Source organism: Acyrthosiphon pisum, chromosome A2 (genome assembly GCF_005508785.2).
Source record: "Acyrthosiphon pisum isolate AL4f chromosome A2, pea_aphid_22Mar2018_4r6ur, whole genome shotgun sequence".
In the NCBI taxonomy this organism is placed as follows: domain Eukaryota; kingdom Metazoa; phylum Arthropoda; class Insecta; order Hemiptera; family Aphididae; genus Acyrthosiphon; species Acyrthosiphon pisum.
In genome coordinates this window covers 72,264,853-72,286,042 of record NC_042495.1, presented here as the reverse complement: position 1 = coordinate 72,286,042, position 21,190 = coordinate 72,264,853, and the positions used below count along the sequence as shown (strand labels likewise).

General features: G+C 28.4%; 1 protein-coding gene across 4 annotated transcripts in view; it reads right to left on the bottom strand.

Annotated features, from left to right (window-relative positions):
* Positions 1 to 304: 304 nt before the first annotated feature.
* The window catches only part of LOC100164458 (anion exchange protein 3), a 66,264-nt gene continuing 45,378 nt past the window's right edge, over positions 305 to 21,190 (bottom strand). For 2 of the 4 annotated variants that reach the window (XM_003245122.4, XM_029490288.1), the window contains 19 exons: positions 20,279 to 20,466; positions 12,514 to 12,616; positions 11,738 to 11,853; positions 10,087 to 10,241; positions 9,760 to 9,937; positions 9,482 to 9,690; positions 9,145 to 9,195; positions 8,186 to 8,626; positions 7,841 to 8,030; positions 7,518 to 7,742; positions 7,260 to 7,408; positions 6,965 to 7,159; positions 6,727 to 6,842; positions 6,068 to 6,218; positions 5,384 to 5,640; positions 5,067 to 5,281; positions 1,279 to 1,487; positions 743 to 916; positions 305 to 670 (listed from right to left, as the gene is read on the bottom strand). In XM_003245122.4, the coding sequence (XP_003245170.1) occupies positions 590 to 670; positions 743 to 916; positions 1,279 to 1,487; positions 5,067 to 5,281; positions 5,384 to 5,640; positions 6,068 to 6,218; positions 6,727 to 6,842; positions 6,965 to 7,159; positions 7,260 to 7,408; positions 7,518 to 7,742; positions 7,841 to 8,030; positions 8,186 to 8,626; positions 9,145 to 9,195; positions 9,482 to 9,690; positions 9,760 to 9,937; positions 10,087 to 10,241; positions 11,738 to 11,853; positions 12,514 to 12,616; positions 20,279 to 20,466 (3,403 nt within the window). In that variant the 3' untranslated portion in view covers positions 305 to 589. The remainder of the gene's footprint in view (positions 671 to 742; positions 917 to 1,278; positions 1,488 to 5,066; positions 5,282 to 5,383; positions 5,641 to 6,067; positions 6,219 to 6,726; positions 6,843 to 6,964; positions 7,160 to 7,259; positions 7,409 to 7,517; positions 7,743 to 7,840; positions 8,031 to 8,185; positions 8,627 to 9,144; positions 9,196 to 9,481; positions 9,691 to 9,759; positions 9,938 to 10,086; positions 10,242 to 11,737; positions 11,854 to 12,513; positions 12,617 to 20,278; positions 20,467 to 21,190) is intronic. The other 2 variants (XM_029490287.1, XM_001951884.5) reach the window with 2 other exon arrangements.

Here is a 21,190-nt window from a genome sequence, read left to right as displayed (position 1 = left end):
TAGCTGGAATGTATGGGAAACAAACTTTTGGCAACAAAATGAGCAAATCTATTGGCTTTAGCAATAGGTAGAGAAGACTTAAAGCACTTATCAATTGATTTTCCGATTTTACTATGAGCCAGTAAGAGTTACAGTTATATTTGTGTTAAGTTAATACAAATTATTTTCATAAAAAATCTCCTAATTTCTTACATAAGAAATAACAATTATTATATGACAAATTAATATATCCTATATTATATAATATAATATATCCTAATAAGATCGATAGAATTTAAATTATTTTTAAGCGATTTTGCAAATGTTTTTAAATAGTATACTGTATACTTGTGTATTATATTATATAAATCAATAATAGTAATGATAGATGGATAAATAGTAAAATGTTTTGAAAGATCGTGGATATGTAAAATTGTTATCCAACTTAAGTCATTTTCAGTTGTAAGCCTAAAGTCAAATATGCGCTATTCTTTCAAACCATATTAGGTATGCTTTGAACATAAATTAATTGTCACAACATTTAAATAAACGAGTCATTCAATTAAAAAAAAAAGGAAAAAATTGTATGACAGTCAAAAAAAAAATATTATTATCCCGGTAGTCGAGATTCAGCATAGAAGTCAGGTTCATCTTCGTCATTATTCATGTTGGTTGGCTCATTGCTGTCCAGCTAAAGTTGAAGAACAAATATTATAGTATTATTCACAAAATAAAAAGTAATAATTAATCCAGGGATACTTACTGCTCGTAATTCTTTTGTAGTAAATATTTTATCACATAGTTGAGATCGCACCGGTATCATCATGATTAAGAAAAATGGAAACAACAAAGAAAATGATGACGACTTAACGCTCCACAAAATACACAAACATACGAGTTGAATTCCAGTGAATAGATGCATTTTGTATGTTTGTACCTGAAACGCAAAATCCTATATGAAAACTCATTAATAATTAATTAATTAAATTATTGATATTCGATGTCAAAGTAAAAATTATTACAATATAAATTAATAGTTTTAAAAAATATTTTTTAGTTTATTCCAGGAATTTAGAACATGTATATCGTATATGTATGCACTTGAATTTATACACAATTAATATAAAATATTATAAAGCGTTTGTGAAACATAATTTATTTATAGAATTTCTCTAAACGTGTTTCTGATACGTTAAAGTTGTATTAAATTAGATATAATATGATTTGATTAATATTAAAAGTGTTTACCTACCAATAACAATGAAGTTTGGCTGAAATTTAATATATTAACACACTTACATGGCGAACGTACGGGGCTTCTGAATGATGTTTCACAGGCATGAAAACCAATTTGAGACGTTCAAAAAACTGTATACCGTCGATAGACGATATGCCCATGTACAGAAAGACGCCAAAAAGTACAGCCATTGGTATCAATCGCAGTAGAGGAGACATGACCACTGAACAACCAACCATTATGGATACTAATAGAGAGCTGACTCTTTGCTCTAATAATAAAAAAATAATAATTTAAAAATGAGACTAAATAAAATAAAACATCAAAATATAATACAAAAGAGCTGAGACCTAATACTCTATCTTCAATACAATAATATTTACAGTCACGAATGGATGACGTTACATAATTTAAATGTTCGTTATTTTTGATAAATACTAAGGTACCTACTCCAAATATTTTATAATTTCTATCAGTTTAAAATATAAAAACACACCCAACTTGCAGATATTTCAAAAATATGTTTTTTCTTTTACTAAGGTACATCTTATTAAAGCTATATTATAACATGTAACAAGCCTGGTGCAAGTTAATGATAATTTTTAAATGAGTTAAATTAAGTTGATAGAAATTTTTTTTAAAAGTTTAAAGTTAATAGTTATCCTAATTTTAGATTCTCAGTGGAACGATGAATGTATTGATTTTACAATGATGTGTGTTTTTAAATTTTTAAATTTTTTTTTTGTGTCTGTCATCACCTTTTAGGACAGTAAAAGTGCTTCGATTTTCTTAACAGTATCTTTTCTGATAGGAAAGTGAATCTAGTTGGTACTTTGGGGGTCGAAAGTAAAATTGTTCCAGTAGTTTTCAAAAGCGCCGTGAAAAACAGAAGAAAATTTAAGGAAAAACGGGAATTTTACGCAAAATCTGTTTTCAAGAAAATTGATTTTGGCTTTTGGTGTAACTTTAAACAAATGACCGTAGATACATGAAATTTTCACTGGTTGTTTATATTTCCATTTTCTATACATGATAAAATTTTAAAAATATTTTGATTGGTTTTGAACTGTTTAGGGACATTTTTAGTTTCCAATTTTATTAGTTTTTTTTCTATAAATGTCAATAAAACTTTATTTGTTGAGTATAAAAATACTTGAAAATTTAGTACATGGCTCCTACTATACTGTTACAATGAAATTTGAAAAATATTAAAAATCTTTAGTCACAGTTTTTTTTTATTAGCATTTAAATTTCAAAAATTGACAAAATATGGAAAAATTACGAAAATTACCTAATTATGTCGAGTTAAGAATTCGTAAAAATTTTTCTTTTTAAATCTAAGATTTGAAAATGTATTATAAGGTTCCACATAATATTGTCTACTTTTATCAAAAAAAAAAATGTCTACAAGAAAGTCAAATTAAATTTTTATGAGCGTTTGAAATTCATATTTTTACAACATTTGATATTCGCTCGATTTCTCATGTGACGATTTTCTAATTTTATTGTAATTAAAAACGAATGACTGTAGAAACTTGAAAATTTCACTAAATGTTTATATTAGCATTTTATTTATACGATAAAATGTTGAAAATAATTTGACTTTTTTTGAGCTGTTTACGGACTTTGTAAGTTTTCAATTTTTTTAGTTTTTTTTTCTATAAATATCAATAAAGTTTTATCTGTACGGCCAAAAAGTGTAAAAATTTAATACAAGGCTCCTGATATATTGTTACAATAGAAGTTGAAAAATATAATATATAAAATACATAGGCACAATTTTTTTTTATAAGCATTTAAAGATCGAATTTTGACAAAATTTATCAAATTAGAATTTGAATAGTTATTTTGTACTTAAAAATTTATAAAATGTACAACTTTTGTATCTAAGAATTGAACATTTATAACAAGATTCCACGTAAGTAATTAATTCTGTTACCAAAAAATCTAAAAAATACATAAGCACAGATTATTTTTATAGTCATTTTAAGTTCAACTTTGGACTAAATTACATATTAAAAACCTAGAATAACTATTTTAGTTATTATGTTGTGATTGTATAATTTTATTCGTGGGTATACTTGAAACTTCTAAAGTATTCTATTATATATCTATGATAGTATCACGGTTTGTTGTTGATGTATAACGTGTTATAAGTACCTAATAGATATTGTGATATGATTAATTTGGAATTTATTAAAGGTAGGTACCTATTAAAGGTAAATTTTTTTTTAATACCATAGAGGCATAGACTATATATTATATAATATTATGACTTATACCTAGACTGACATTGACATACCGTCTCCGCTCAGAATCGTTTTTCTTATACAATGATATTATATCATTGAATTCAAATTTAATACCATCCATTATACAGTGACCCACTTGCAGGCACGCCCGGAGGGGGGGCCATGTGGTGCAAATGCACCACCTGAGAATTTTAATTATTTGGATTTTCCAAATAAATAATAGAATATAAAAATTCCTTCTCTGTTAATTTATATTTTATGTCCATGATTATTCCTTATATAGTAAATATTAAATACCTATTCTAGCTATTCTGAAAAACCATCGTCTGTCGCACTTTAGTACTGGGTACAGTCACGTCTAACCATTTATTAATACATTTATTTTGGTCACTAATGATATTATTATTAATTTCGTTATTTGACATCTATTCTGTGGTACACTATTATTTATTTTGGGTATGTTAGAGCATTTTTATTATATTGGAATTGGTGTATACTGATTACTGACATACTGTATATATTATGATTGTATAATTATTATTATACATTTGGGTTTTAATTTTACTCATGTTGACATCACATTATAACTTTAAATAAACGTGATACGTAATATTTTCTATATTATAGTTCTCATTTTTTATTCGGTATATTACCTATATTCTTATAAAATAAATTGTCGTTATATTTTAACACATTACGTCGTTTAAAGACATGGTTGAGAAACAGAATGGGAAATAAAAGGTTAAGTATTTTAGGTCTGATTAATATTCATCGAAAAACGTACGAAAATAAGGAATTTTTTGAACAGCAATAAGAAGGTGTTATTGGAAAGTTTGGATTGAGTTCTAGGCGGTTGGCATTGCTTTTCAATGATTAATAATGCATTAATATATAATGTAAACAAGAATATACATTTTGATTAGAAGTAATAAATAAAATGAGACATGAGTTATGTTTTAAATATATTTTGTTATACCCATCATTGATGATAAAGAATATATATCATATAATTATTGTTAGGGGGGTGTGGGGGGCGAAGCCTTCCAAAGCTTATATTGACACTAAAAATATTTTGCACCTAGTGAGCTACATCTCTGCGGGCGTGCCTGCCCACTTGTATTCTACTGTACAGCAGAGCGACATCCACTTACCCACCTTTTTTTCATTATGTATACATAGCCAGTAATATAGTTTAAAATAATAAAGCAAATGTTTATGCAATATGCATCATCAATAATAACTTTATTATATTTATTATTTAATTATTTATAAATTAATGTAAATCGTTATTTTTTAAGATTATTTATCAATTAAAATCAGTTAAGTTAAAAATTAAGTTAAAATTAACTTAACTTTAACTGTTTAACTCGTTTATGCCCAAGCTTGCATAAAGAGTTATTACGTATTGATACGTACCTATCTATATTGATAACATTTTTCAGTATCGCAAGCCTGTGTTATGTTTTTTTTTTATCTAAACCTCTTGTGTTTGGACGTGATTTTACCTAGCGTAGATATACAAAAACATATAAAGTCTAAAGAAGTTGCAAAAATATCTTAAACTACATTCGTTTGGGATACAATTATTTTGCACGAACCTTTTACTTCAATAATATGTGGCTTTTGACCGGGGGCGTGAGTTCGGCTCATCACTGTTAGCGATGATACGTGCGCTACGGACCTCACAGTCGCGGCGCTCATCCATGGGGCGCCAATCACTCCACACATCAGATTGATGAAATTTACTAGAACGATATCTAAGTGAAAGCCGCTGCCCTTCTGAAGTTTGCGTTCTTTTTTGGCAATAATCAGCCTGTGAACCGATAAAGTGGTCAGTTATATTTTTAAGTTGTTTACATCAAATTGCACTGGCACTAGCACGCGCGTCCAAATTAGTGTGGGCCGGTATACATACTCGCTGATGTGGGTTTCCATGAACATGAGAATGTAGACCAGTATGGCCGGCACGATGGCAACGAAGGGTACCCAGGGTTCGATGGGCCTCTTTAACCCACTGGGCGATATGAACCACCCACGTGCCGCCGGATCTGATGGCGTTAAACCTTCAGGAACTTTGAGCTTTTCGGTGTAAGTAGTTGGATTGAAATAGTCAGCGGCTACCATCGATATGATGGCTATGGGTACGCCAAAATCACCCAATGCTCTACGGATCTGAAATTATTACGTTACCTATAAATAATTTATTGCACAGACAGCTGGGAGTACGAAGGGCCATTAATGTTACATACAATCCTAAAATCCATAGCTCATTTACTTAATTTTGATTGATTCATTTTATTTGATTATAAATTAATAAGTTAAATTTTGTGTCCTATTAAAACTGGCATAATCATGTGTAGTTATACAAGACAATTCGATCCGTAGGTAGATCCATATAATACTATGTAAAAACCAATTAATGAAACATAATGATTTGAAATTGTGAACTCATGTGCCCCCACACGAACATGTTAAACATAAATAAATAAAAAAAAAAATAATATTGTAAAATGGAATGGAGTTTGTCATTTCGTCAATATTATACTCTATATCACACAATTAATGAAGACATATTTTATAATAATGAAAATTTACTCACATTTCTTCCAAGAAATTTGCTATTTCTGAAGTGCCGAAGGTAGTAGGCAACGAAAAATGTTCCCAGTGCTAAGATAGTGCATAGTAGCGCAGTATTCGGCTGCTTTGTGATCATAGGTTGGTGATCTACTGGTCTAAACAACTCTGTATCGCTAAACAAAATTTATATAGATTCTATTTTATTCATTGTTATGATTTTATCCACAATGTATACAATTAAACAGCGAATAATTATTATAAAATAATCCAAAAATATATAAATATAGTAAACTAGTTTAAAATAAAAATATAAATAAAAACCTATTAAGAAACATATTTTAACAAAAAATAATTATAGTTAATTTTGCCATATATTTGTATTTGTGTTGAAGTTGTTAAATATAGTAAAAATATTCCACAATGGAAAAATAAAAACACTTAATAGGTTTTTACTATTTATCGATAAACTCAGTTGTTTTATAATACATGTTAGTTAACGTTATACTTTAGTTAAAAATACACGAACAAACAAATATATTTATTTTATTTTGCATACGAGTATATGACGATGAGCTATTAAGAGTAATAATGATAAGAATATATTGAAATATAAAGAATTTTTTTTTTAAAAAAATGTGGATAATAACAAACACAATAGATACTAACGAATCAAGCACTCACTTAGATGTAGAATTATAGGAAGTAGAGTTTGAGAGAGAAATGTAATTTTCACTGCCCGATAAATTGCTTTCTTCGCAATACTCCTTCAATGGTAATAGTGGATGTTTAATAAATACCTTTAAAAATAACAAATATTTTACGATTGCACATACATTTCCATAGGTATCTTATATGCGAATGTACCAATTCAATGATTAAAGAGTAACATGAAAGAAATTACCATCATTATTATACTTACGTTAAAGCATTTTGATAAACTTTCCCATATGTAAATTAACGATATGAGAGACGCAAAAATTTCTTCAGTAAACCTTGTGAATACCTTTACTAGAACACTGCCTTCAACGCAACTAACAAGTAGAGCAATGATTACCAACCATATGCCAATGTAAACTCTCATAGGTAAGAATTCGATGTCATTGCTGCGACAAAACTATAAAATACACGATAAATACGCACGATTTTATTAGAGTGATATTTAGACATAGAAATGGGATCCGAAAACTATCAAACTGCACCAAACGCAAACTCACAGTGAACAGTGCTTCGTCAAAGAGCAACAAAGGTCCAGTAGTTCCAACTATCAATAATGGCTGTCCGGAAAACAGAGAAAAAATGACACCGGACACAGATGTGGCGACTAGCGTTTCTGATATCCCGATGAAGTTTTTCGTTTTGTCCGCTGAAAAATAACGAGAAAACGTTTGTTTATTTAAAAATTACAGCGATTTTCCTTGAATGTCGGGAATCATCAGTTTGTTAATCTACAACTATTAAGGTATTCTACTGACCCATGAGACCGCCAAAAGTGATAGCTGCTGACAGAGCGGCAAAGTATATAAATATTGCTGATGCTATACACTGCAAATTTAACCCTTGAATGAAGTCGGATTTATAGTACGGTAATCGGCGTTTTATGTCCTTCACTAAACCTCCCCAAGGTTTTTTTGTACGTCTCAAAGGGTCATCTTTGTTATCGTCGCTCTTTTCACTTGAAGTTGAAGTTAAGGTCGTGACTAAAAATCGACCATAAACATTTGATGTATTACTTTATTTGTTTACCTATTTGAAATGAATCATTGATGGTCCATACCAATAACTGACAATATTTTACCTTTTTGTGAGGCTGCTCGTGTTTTTCGCCTCTTGATCTGTTCGCTTTTTTCTTTGAGTTCCCGCAGAGATAACAATTCTTCTCTTTCCCAATCGCATGGTGGCAATACAATACTGCTATCAAGAAACTCATTCAATAAACTAATCAGTTCTTTACGTTCCGCCGCTTTGTACGCTTTACAATGAAATTCCTACAATTATCATAAAATAAATTATGAAAATCGTTTAATTTGTTCGTTAAATATTAAATTTTAGCAGTTTTTATAAATATTTCTTAAGCTATGTTTTGTTAGGTACCTACGTAATTAAATTTGCTTAGTTGTTATAAATAGAGAACATTACTTACTGAATTTGACATTAAAGTTGACATTGATCTTCCAACTTCATGATAATCGATATCCTTTGGATCAGGAGGACCCAAAAGTATAAACATAAATCGTACTGGTATTGTAACTTCGGTCAATGAAGGTATCATGATACCTTCAGCTAAACGTACAAAAGCTGCGGTCCTTTTTTTTAAAAAATCTACAGAACCAACTAACACCGTAGTGGCTTCAGCACCAATTGGTATTCGTTTAAGAATACTTTCCTTTTGAGCTCTTTTCACCATGTCTTCGGTTGACGAGGTATAAGTTTCTTCTTTCATATCAATATTTATATGATTTTTGTCCAAGTCTAGGAAAGAACGATTGTTGTTGTTGTTGATGACGCCAAATTTAGGGCTTGAATGCATTTCATGGCTTGATAAAGTACTTTTCATTTTTGACTTTCCGTCATCATTAAGATTCTAAAAATAAAAACAGGTAAATACTATTGAACCTTTATAGTAAATGTAACGTATATAATATAACTAAATTATAAACTATAGGCTTTATTAGCTACTTGGTATTATTTGTTTTAAACAATTTTGAAATCTAAAAAATAATGAGTAAACTACACGATTAAAAGCATTGCATTTTGTGTAATATTAATTTATTAATTTAAATATATACTTATATAATATTATATTAATGGTAAAAAGCAAATCGTGAATATGTTATATATCGTTGGCCTATAGCCTCAATTTGAAAGAAGTTTTAAAAAAGCGATTCAGATATAGTTGTAGCAGGTGGACACTTGTCAATCAAAGGATTTTATCTAAATATTCTATTCTACTATAAAACAAACAATAAAAACTTCTTAAATGTTGTTAATAATTTAAAACGAATGATGCACATTATTATTATTATTATTATTATTATTATTAATATTATTATAATTATTATTATTAAATATATTTATATTCAATCAAGACACTTAGTTTACATTGTGTGTAAGTGATGCCGACCGCTTAGCCAGAAATTCTGCCTCAAATTGCTGTCAGAAAAACAATATTCAAACAAAATTATAGACATATACCTATTATTAAATCTTATAAAAATAATCGTGGCTTTCAAAATTTTTAAAAATTTAAAAATGTTATGTTTATAAATTATATGCGTTCAGTAGAAACAAATAGCGAACATTATATTTCAAAATTATTATTATAGAATTGATTTTTTTAACAATTAAGAAAAATTCTTGAAGATAAATAAATAATCCAAATAATAAACGATATTCTGAAGCCATTTTAAAATAAAATGAATCAATAAACAAAAATTACCGTAAGACTTGTGTAGCTAGATGTATTTCGTCTAATAAACCTACTAAACTTGTCGCTATCTTGTTGAACGTGTTTATGTCGAAGCAACAACAATCTCATGACCGCAGCTTTGTCTTCTTGGTTGATCAGTTCCTCGACGGCCATTTGTTCGACCACCCGATATATTACACCAGGTAGGTCTTTTTCTTCCAAGTCCAGTAAAATCACACCTTTTAGCAAAATTACCTGATAAGTGATAGCTCTTGGTGGATATTGTTAACATTTTTTTAAAAACACACCTGACTCCAAAGACCTTCTCACGTTCAACAGTGAATGGAAACTCAAAGAAGCCACGTGCGGACGTCCCCATCTGTCCGTGCCTTCTTGCACGTCTTCCTCGTACTTTATCCATCGAGCAGTTTCTTTCCATTCTCGTTCTTCTCCGGTACCTTTTAACTCGTCTAATTGAACAAAAACCTGTACAAATAAGTCAATCATTGAGAAAATATACGCGTGAACAGCGCGACGCATAAATAAAAACAACACACATTTTATCTCAAAAGGTGTCTCAACGAGCAATGTACTTGAATATTTTAATCATAATCATAGTAATAATAATAACGTACCGCATGAGGACTATGATCTACGTATTTCTTAATCACTTTTATTGGCAAGCCTGCGATTAAATTCCCCTCTATATCTCCAGCATACGGAACCAAAAAGGAACTTTTATTTTTGCCGCTGAATCTCCTTTTTTCTTTATTGCAGTCGTATCTATGACCTACGAATAATAATTGAAATAATTATATTATATTTTCATCACATTTTTGAAGAACAAAAATGTTTAATATTCTAATTTATACTCGTGTTATCTTAAATCATAAAAAAATCACTGTTATATTAATTAACGTCACGAATGTCATTGTTATGTCAACAAAGTTAATCAGGTGTATGAAATAAATAAATACATCTGAGATTAATATAAGTTATTAAATATTTATGGTTAACATAAATATAGTCACTAAATAATAAAATAATTATAATTACCTACCTATTTAATTTCAAATTAATTAATTCAATTATTAATTCGATAAAAGGAGTGGCGTTTTAAATAACAGCTAGGTACCCATATTGTCTATTAACTATGAAGTATTCGGTAGTATATGAAATTACAACATTAAGTATCATCGAAAAGATAATAAGGTGTTTAATTAACAATTAAAAATGTACTTTATCGATATTGAGAACGAATACTATATACATAATACATATAAAAATAGTCGATGTTTATTATAAAAATGTTAATATCTAAAATATTAAGTATGTGTTTATTCTTCCAAAACAACACTGTACCATACAAACTAGTCTGCTTTGCGTTTGTCTTCATGTAATTTGTCTAAGATCTATATATTGTCAATATTATTTTATGCTAGTTTATAACACTTATACTATGCCAAAAAAAATATACCAAACAGTAAAAATAAGCATGTAATAAAAAATAAATAAATATCAATAATGTAAAAAACAGTCAAAGCTATTTTCTAAGAAGTTTTCATAACTGTAGGTACCTTGCTTCGCATTTTTTAATACATATTACATACTACAACAACACATTTATATGTTTTTATTTCATTAGGTACATTTTTATAAATAATGCAAGTTTTGTTGTAAATGTAAAATACGGTAATAATTTAAAATCAGAAACCATGTTTTATAGTTATATATATATATATATATATATTAGTTATATTAAAAAAACAAATATTCAAATTATAATTTGTTTTTAGGGGGACGGAGTGGCCGAGCGGACTAAGGCGTCAGTTGCGATGCGCACCGTCACCAGTTTGAACTCGGTCACGGGTGGCATTTTTCTTCAGGTGTTTGAAGAAAGAGGCCGTCATCCCCTATACCTGGGCATGACAGAAACCTACGGGTGCCCACTTAAAAATTCTGCCAAAACAAACACACGCGTGTTCAAAACCTACAGCACCCTCCCCCACAGTTCCACAGGCCTCATGACCTCAGTTGTCGTAGCCTCGACCAAATTTGTTTTTACTACACAATGTTAAACATTATATGTATAGATTCTTGAGAATAAATTGAAACTTTTATATAATTTATTTAAATTCGTAATTAAAATGTTCAAAAGTTTATCATTTACATTTGAGTTAAAATGTTAACTAGTAACATTTGTATGTGGTGTAATTCGTGTTATTTTTGTATAATATTATAGTTTTAAGCTGTTAATCATTAAAAATAATTTTTAAATGTTCTTACTTGTTAAATCGTCTTGAATGAACTCATCTAAATTTTCATCCATTTGTAAATCATCCTTTGGTATAAAAATTTCTCGTTCATTATTCCTATGTCGGCTATGATGACGATGATGATGTCTACATACAAAATGAAACAGGCCGTAAATATAATTAAAAAAGATTTTATGTACATAAAAAAAAATAACAAAATTTCACCAACTATATTGTCGTTTTTATAGATACAATATATAAGTAGACAACATCATACAATTATAAAAGAAGATTGCAAGTTATAAGAGTCTAAACTGAATGATTTTTTAATTTATGGGTTGTCAATAGCAAGATAAAACAGGTAGAATTTGAAATGTTAAATTTAAAAATTATTTTTATTTGTCAATTTATCGTATACCTAATGAATGATAAATATTTTAATTTGAATATTATGGAATAATAAATAATAAATTAAATATAGCTAACTGGATTTTGAAAGATTTGTTTTGGTTAATTGTTTTAAATTGTTCAACTTTAAGGAACAACTAAATAAATTTTAAAATGTATGCAGGTAAGAATTTAACAATAAAAATACAAAATTTGAACTAAAAACAGTTCAGTGTGCCGAGTTTCTAAGACTAATATTTTTTATAAAACTATTTAAGCCTTTCAAAATGCATATGAAGTTAAATATACCATTGCGGCGGATAAATGGTTATAACTTATAAACTATATTATGCATCCTGTTTAATGTTAGTATGGCAATGAATAATATAATATAATAAATAATAAAAATGTATAAGGTACCTGTGTTTACGTTTCTTTTTCTTGAGTTCTTGATGTGGTCCTTCTTGTGCATTTTTATCAAGTTCTCTGTGTTGATTGTAAGCTGCTTCTTCATTTTTCTCGTCTATAATTTAAGACAAAAAAGTTGAAATACATTGGTATTTTACTTAACTATCTTAACTTATAAAATAACTTTTTTCTCAAATAGTACTTTTAATACTTTTATATACAGGGTCAGTAGCGTAATTAGAAATTTGGTTTGGGGTGGGATATACGTTTTTAGCAAACATGAATGGCCATTATCAATACTTTGATCAAAATGTTTGAAGTAAAAAAAAATTTTGGGGAGGATCTATCCCCCCTAATCCCCCTGATTACGCCCCTGTACAGGGTGTAACAGAAACAGCTGATGAAAGTAATTTACTAAAACGCATGGTATTCCAAAATAAAAATTGATGAATATGTGGCTAACGGTACTAACATTAGGAATAATCCAGTACCATCTGTAAGCTGTATTATTGATTTTTTTGTTGCATTACTAATAATAAGACTATATTATGTAGTTATAGCATTAACTTAGAGCTTATTATTTATGAAGTCATGTTATAAAGTTTGAGATTAATATATTGAAAAACAGAGTTCAATGCGGCCTGTAAAATATTATAAGTTAAAAAAAATTATATAAAATTTGGTTGTTTCTACAGAACATGGTCATTATTCCCGTAGAACGTCCTTTTTTGGACAAAATTACTTTGGCACCGCACGCCTTAATAAAGTTGTTTAAATAATAACTTTTTTTATGATTACATCTGTGATCTGACAGTTCTATCTATTACACCACTTAAAACCTATATGGTATAGGAATAAAGTGAAAACACGGAATAGGGGTGAAATATTTAAGTAAAATACATAAATATCCTAACGGCGAAAAAGTTTTTTTTTAAAACATAATAATAATATCATACTCGATATCAGCATGAGAAATAATTATCTTATATGAGAAATCCATAATATATTAATAATATCATAATTAGATACAAGTCGCTTCATCGTAGAAGCCCCGACCATTTATACAAAAATGAAATTATATTTCCGATTTATATCCGATATCTTAAAAATAAAATTCGCAACATCCAAAGGGTGACAACCTCAGCAGTTGTAGATAATAAATATCCGTTTTTAGAGCATCTGACAATATATTTAGCCTGATAGTATCGGTGTCATCGCCGAGTACCTACGAATCACACAGGGGTCTGAGACAAAATTATCAATAGCACTGTGGAAATAAGTATAAGTATAAAATATACGCTTAGCTGGGCGGATTATATTATGTACCTACTTATTTTTTTTTATGCATTGGTTTCTCTCCCAAATTTATTAGATATTTTATATATTAGATATATTTTGCATAGTATGTAATCAAACTTGAATTTGATACTCTTAAAAATCTATGTGGAAAGGAACCTTGTATTTCAAAATTAAATCATATAATCTTAACAAATTCTTCTAAAAATCGATTATACAGTAACTTATAAAAATCAAATAAATAGTATATAAGCACAGTTATTTTTACAGGCATTATAAGTTTAAATTTGAACAAAATTACATATTAAAACCAAGAATAACGATTTTAGTTATTTAATAAAATAAATTATTTAGTAAAAATATTATTCGTAGTGTATGAAACTTTTAGAATATATTATTATATTTTATACACACAATGATATTTTTAAATGTTATTTGTTTGGCAAAAATGAATTTGACCTACTGTTGTACTAATCCCTAATAGGTAGGCAGTAAAATAAATTACCTACTTTAATCACAATAATATTTTCAAATTATCAATATATCGTAGGCTGACGCTGACTGACCATCTTCGCTCAGAATCGTTTTTCTTATGCAATGATATTACGTCAAATTTAACAACATCCATTACAGTGACCCACTTGTAACCTACTGTACAGCAGAGCGACTTCCATCTACTCACTTTTTTTTTGTGTTTCTGTGCGATTTTCATCCTCCATTTTAGCTCTAACTGATGTTGATTTTTTAAAAATTGAAAAGCAAATGCCACGTCGTGTGAAAACGTTTTTGTTTGGGCGATTGTAAACTCTCCCGATTTTAATAACCTGTAAACTCTGCCGATGGTAAACTCTCCCGGGTCTACTTCAGTACCTATTACCTGTAATACATATAAATATGTATACTCTTTGAAGTTTGAATAACTTCGTTTCGGACACTTGCTTTATTATAAACTATTCCACGCACGAAGACAGAAGTATAATATTTTCAATACAAATTATTATTATTATTATTGAAGATGTTTTTTCTACTGAGTCCACTCTCTATTTATTCGCGCTACGAAATTATTTTTCGGCATGCTCTTAATATTTATTTATATTTCAAGACCCAAAAAAGATCAAAAGCCATCCTATAACCCCGGGATTAGGTATATACAAGCGTGTATTATAATATGATCATTTTCTACGCCCAAATGGTGGAACGGTAGGATGGGGAAAGTGACATGACGATGTATATTATATTACCTACCAACGTTAAAGATTTATGACAACCTCAAGAGATTTTTGTGAACTTTGACTTGAAAAAAAATGTATTGTTAACAATTCTATTAGGGATGGAGCATTGTGTCCGCACTATATTACCACTCTATTTTACCACGTATAGCCAGAGAGGGTCTGGGTGGACCACTCCCCTCACAAAATTCATATTTAAAATATTTTTATTAAGTATCAAAAATATGTTATGCTTATAGCTTATATGCACATTAAATAAATCTATTGTATATAACTTTTCGATAACACATTTATTAATTATAATTTTGATTATTATATAAAGTACCTATATAATATAGGTAGATATTAAATACCTATACAGTATATAAGCTATACTATATTACATTTTTATATTCGTAGAAAACGTTAACTTAACCCTTTAACGGGCAAAATTATTTTTTAATATTAAGTAATTTATGAAACTGTGGCATACCTATATTATATTATGTTTCAAAATCAACTGCAAAATATAGATTAGTTTATTTTATAGCTGAATGTTATTTATCACACAGTGTTATCTTGTGAACACATTTCACGGTTATGGGCAGGGGAGTATGGGGATAGAAGCCCTCTATAGGCTCTACAAGTTTCTCATAGAAAACAAATAATGGAAAATGATTAAAGGGTCCAAAATTGTTGCCCTGCTCCCTCTAATAAAAATTGTTGGCTACGTGTATGTCCATTATATAGTGGTTCTGGTAGGAACCGAAATGATGCAATGCAAAAACTTAAATATTCAGAAAAGTAACCAGACAGTCGAAATTATCAAATGTACAGGAAATGATACCATCTTAAAAGTGGTTTTTTTCCAGTCATACAGACTCTTGACTATTTCCACTGAATTAGGGCTATTTAAAACTAATATCCCGGAAAAAAAAATAACAACACATTAAAATATAGTATCTATAATTTACATACAAATCATACAAATTTCATAATACGTTTTACGTTAAAAAAAAGTGTTTATGAAAAGTGACCAGAAAAAAATCGTTAGATATATTAAACGTATATAGTAAACTGATATATACTATACAACATAATATAGTAGTTCAAGTTCTTGCGTGTTAATTGTGTAATTTAAATAAAACTATTGCGATAATAAATGTTCACGAAAAATAAAAATGAAACGATTCTATAGTAGAGTTGTGTTCATTAACTGGAAAATAAATTACATTATGTAAAAATGACAATAAAAAAAGCGGGTAAGTGCAGCGGGGTAGTGGAAATTTATCCATCGTTCCTTCGGCCCTCGGACAGGATAGTGTATTATTACAGTATTCGATTTGAATACAATGATTGCATTCGATAAAAAACTATTCTGAACGGAGGAAAGAAAATTGATGAATCATAAATATGTATTAATAAGTAACCATTAATTGCACATAATATACCTAGTTGGAATTAGATAATTTTTAAGTTTTATTCGTATATATGGTAATACACAAAGCGTGAGAAAAAAAATTAGGTTAAAAAAAAATGTTGGTAGTTTTCCCGTGGCGTTAAAAAACTATTGAGAAAATCGAAAAATGACCTCTCTTAAGTACCATCTTGATCCAATTTAAAAAGATAAAAGACTATATGTTGAAATCAAATTTATCAAAGCACTCCTTCTAGTAGAAATTTTGTTTACAGGATAAAAAAAAAACATCATTGTAAAACCTCTAGCTTCCTCGCTCCGCTCAGAATCTAAAATTGATTTATGGCTTTGGAAATACGTCAAAATATTTTTAAAAATAATTGATTCAAAAGCGTGATTAAAGATTATAGAATTTTTAAAACTTTAAGTGTAATTAATAAACAGAATAATATATTTTCGTTCCCTTTTTGCATGTTAACAGAAAAAAAAATACTCTGGCAGGTTTGTAAAATAAATTATAAATAGCATATCCTAACTCCGTTCCAAATATCGAGCGGTTTAATTTGTCCAACCTTTTATTTCAATATAATATGAACCAAAAAATATTATATTTCGTTGGAAAAGTGATACATTTCTAAACATTCTAAGTTTAGATTTTTTTTTTTTAAAACTACAATAATACACATACACTCATATATATTTACAAAAACCCAAAAAAGTAAACGACGATTAATTTTAATTAAAAATATCTACAAGTTACTTATTTCTATGATAGTATAATTAGGTTAAGACTTTAAGTATTTAGATGAACTTATGGCTTTTATATTATGGTAGAAGAACGCAACATCCATCACATAGCCACCCTTTAGAAATGGTCTAATGCAGTGTACTTCAATAAAATAAAAATAACAGTAAAGACATTTGACAACCTTATCGCCCGTCGTTGATCACAAAACATTTCGAAAATCTTGAGGGCTTGTTCGTAGTTAGGTATATAAATAAATTATTTTTAATCCTTTATTAAAATAAGTTAAATCGTACACATACAATTATAAGTTTATATCAATTATTCCGTATTTCCGTCGAATATATGAATTTATATATAGTTGGATGTAAATACGTGATGTGTTCAAAGTACCTACCTAGATTTAGGTACTACCCATTATGCCAACAGAATTGTTGATGGTAGAGACTAGAGCCACAGGTGGCCAGCGATAAGAAAGTCGCTAGCCGCACAGTATACTGAAAAATATGGTTGAGTCTTGGCAGGAAAAATAAGGTTCTCGCAACCATCTCTCATAAATAAGATAAAATATTAAATGCAATAAAATTAGTAGAGTGCGAAACAATATGATAACGTAGGTACAATAAACTCAGATTAAATTTAGTATGGGATAATTTTGTTTTTATTATTACCTATATATTTATATATATATTAGTAAAAATGTTTTGCGTCTTACAATAAGACGCGATCCGCTGTTAGGCCAACTCCGGTATAGTCGTATAATCTATTTAATATGACAATGATGATCGAATAGTTATACCGTTATAGTTATAGTTTATAGTACTTTATACAGAAGTTATTGTCGCACTATCGCTGGATATAATGATGACTAATTTTGTAGCAATCATTGTACTTAAGTTATCTTATATCGAGTTATACCGATTGTAGAATAGTAGATACAGGCTCAGCATTTAATTTATATTAATTACTATTTAATAGTTTCATTTCGTTAAAACGTTGTATTTTAATCAATCAAACATCACAAATTATTATTATATATAACTGATTATAAGTTTTAAAATTGTATAGGTACATATTTTTATATTCTTTATAAAATAGGTTTTACCTATAGTTTAATACAGTTAATAAAAAACCAACAAATTTTCTTTTACGATAAATTTTTTGCGACCAATTCACTGAACAGAAGCATCATTGTCATATATTTATTATCATGTTTCAAAATGTATACTGTTAATTAGTTCTTAAGGACACAAAAACATATTTTAATATGTTACCGGGCCAAACATTTCAAGTTACCTACAATCTACACTTCTGACTTTAATACTAGAATGAATTAACCATATTAGTATATTACAAAACTTAAAGTTACGAGCATTGCTTGTGTTTGTACGTTAAAATTTTACGAAATGTTGGTTTTTTAACTAGTGACGAGTACTTTTGTAAAAATAAATATTTCAATTGAACAATTTTCTTAAAATTTAAACACCGTAAGACACCTAGGTTCAAACACAGTTAATGTTCCTACCTTTAAGTTTATAATAGGACAATATACTCTAATCTCAAAAGTGGTTTCACAAATAGCGAATATAAGTAAGAAATCAATCGTATTTAATTTTAAGCGAATTTTCGCGATGAATTCATCGCGTTTATGTATATATAATTACATATATCATATAATAAGTGAATTTGTGTGAATTTTTTGTTTCACGTATGAAACTACTTAGCTAACAACAAAAAATCGCTTTTGCTGAACACAAATCAACTATGCTGTACCTTTGGAAGACGAAGACAAACAAATGCGGATGTTGCGTCCTTTTAGCATATTTTTATAAATTTTCCTATTTTAGTTTTACATGTTTGATTTCTTATTGTAAAGATTTACAAAAATGTACAAAACAATAATTAAAATATATTGTTCTATAACCTCCTTATGTTTGAAATAACCATATAAATTAAACTTAAACTGAAGGTCACAAATATACATATAATATTTCTCGTTATCTATAGATTTATTTTTCAAAGCATATTGTACCCAATCATTAAAATCTTATAAATATATAATCTACTACACTTTATTATCAAAAAGATCTTATGCATATGTTTTTTATTTAGTTTTTACAAGTTAATGTTTGACATAGATTTTGTTGACTTTAATTTATTTTGTACATTCTTTTACTGGACCATGATGTGTATACAATATTATAAGTAGGATTTTGCTTTAGCTGGTGTCAAATCATAAACAAATATATATTGCTTATTATTCTTTAATGTTAACACATAATACATTATAAAAGGCCTATAATATAGGTACACTGTTTAGTGTTTTGTATTTTTGATGAACGATATTATTTTTTTTGGAGCTCCTAGATCCTATCTGGCGTGTGATGATTTCAATTTTCATAAATGTGGAGTTCTCGTCGTTTGTAATTTTGTAACTTAAAAAGTTTGAATTTTAAAGCGAATCACAAGTTTATATGATAATACAAATTACAATTTAAATATGCTCCTGTAAAATGTACTTATATATTTTGTACATTACTAAAACCAAACATTAGATATAGGTGGTATTATATAATATTATAATGTAGTTTAATTTAAATAAAACAAAATTATTAAGTAAACCAAACATGTTCATTTTATAGAATATGTGTACACGATATGAGAAATTTCGTCGCTCTGGAATTTTGAAAATAATATGCAAACATAACTTATAAGGTAACAAGGTACCAAAACAAACTGGATCTCCTCCTCTTAGACACCGATATAAATATTTATTTTATATTATATACATTAGTATATAGGGTTATTTATACACCTATTTCAAATATACTCATATAATATTTTGAATAATTATTTTTAATTCAAGACCTCCCTCCCAGAAAAACGTTGAAAATCTACCACTGGGAATACATATGGTTAAAATGCGGGTGGCTAGATGTATCAATTAACACGTATTGACATAATTTATTATACTTACGAGGTTAAGTTAAGAAATATTTAGGGGGTAAGCCTTAATCCATCCCAAATTTGTGCCCATGTGTATTTGCTTACTTATTATGCATATCTATATTACGCTTAACTAATAAGTTAATTTAAGTTTTTTTAACTTACCGATGTTAAACTGAACGTGTTTGTCCACGGAGTCCTGTCTGAAGTAGTGACTGAATTTTGGTTTTTCGTACACAGGAGTATCACATTCACTACTCAAAAGTCCATCTTCGACCCTCGAACCGTCTGATTCGATGTCCACAAAGTTTGGACTGATGGCAGCAGCCATGGGAAGTAACGCACCACTGTTGCTAAACCATATTAAGAAATTATGATCGTATATATTATAATATACATACATGTGTTACAAATATAATATATTTATACAACGTACAAAATAAATTATTGTAATGTCACACTCCTTAAATTATTCAGTTGAATAATAAAATATTTGAGTATGTTTTTAGAAAACTTTAATTTGCATAATACATGTTTAATAATTTAGTACAATATAAAAATATTTAACAATGCAAATATTGTTTACAATTTACGTGATTAATAAATTCTGTTTCCACGTTTTCATAGCATTTAAGTAATATTTACTAATTGATATAAAATAAAAGTAAGGAATCTCTAAGTTAACATATCCCACGTTTATGTAAGTAGTAATGTTAGATAATATTTTGGTTTCAAATGTGTTTTTAAGGTAGGTAGGTAGGCGATGTGGACAGTTCCCTTTAACATAAAGCGTAAACTAGGATTTCATAAATACAGCAATTATGCCGTAGCTATAATTCTTATAAAACAAAAGTAAAATGCCAGTGTCGGGTCGTCATTCGAGAATATTTGCTAACATTTTTCAATATCAACCATCTCTCTCCCATCCCACCCTTGATGAGTGAAAAAATAACTGATGATGCTAGTTTTTCATAAATATATAACTAATTGTAATCTGGTACGTATTGTTTACATAGACAACATGATAAATCTTAAATGAAATAAATTAATAACGTAATTTATTTACTTTTAAAATCT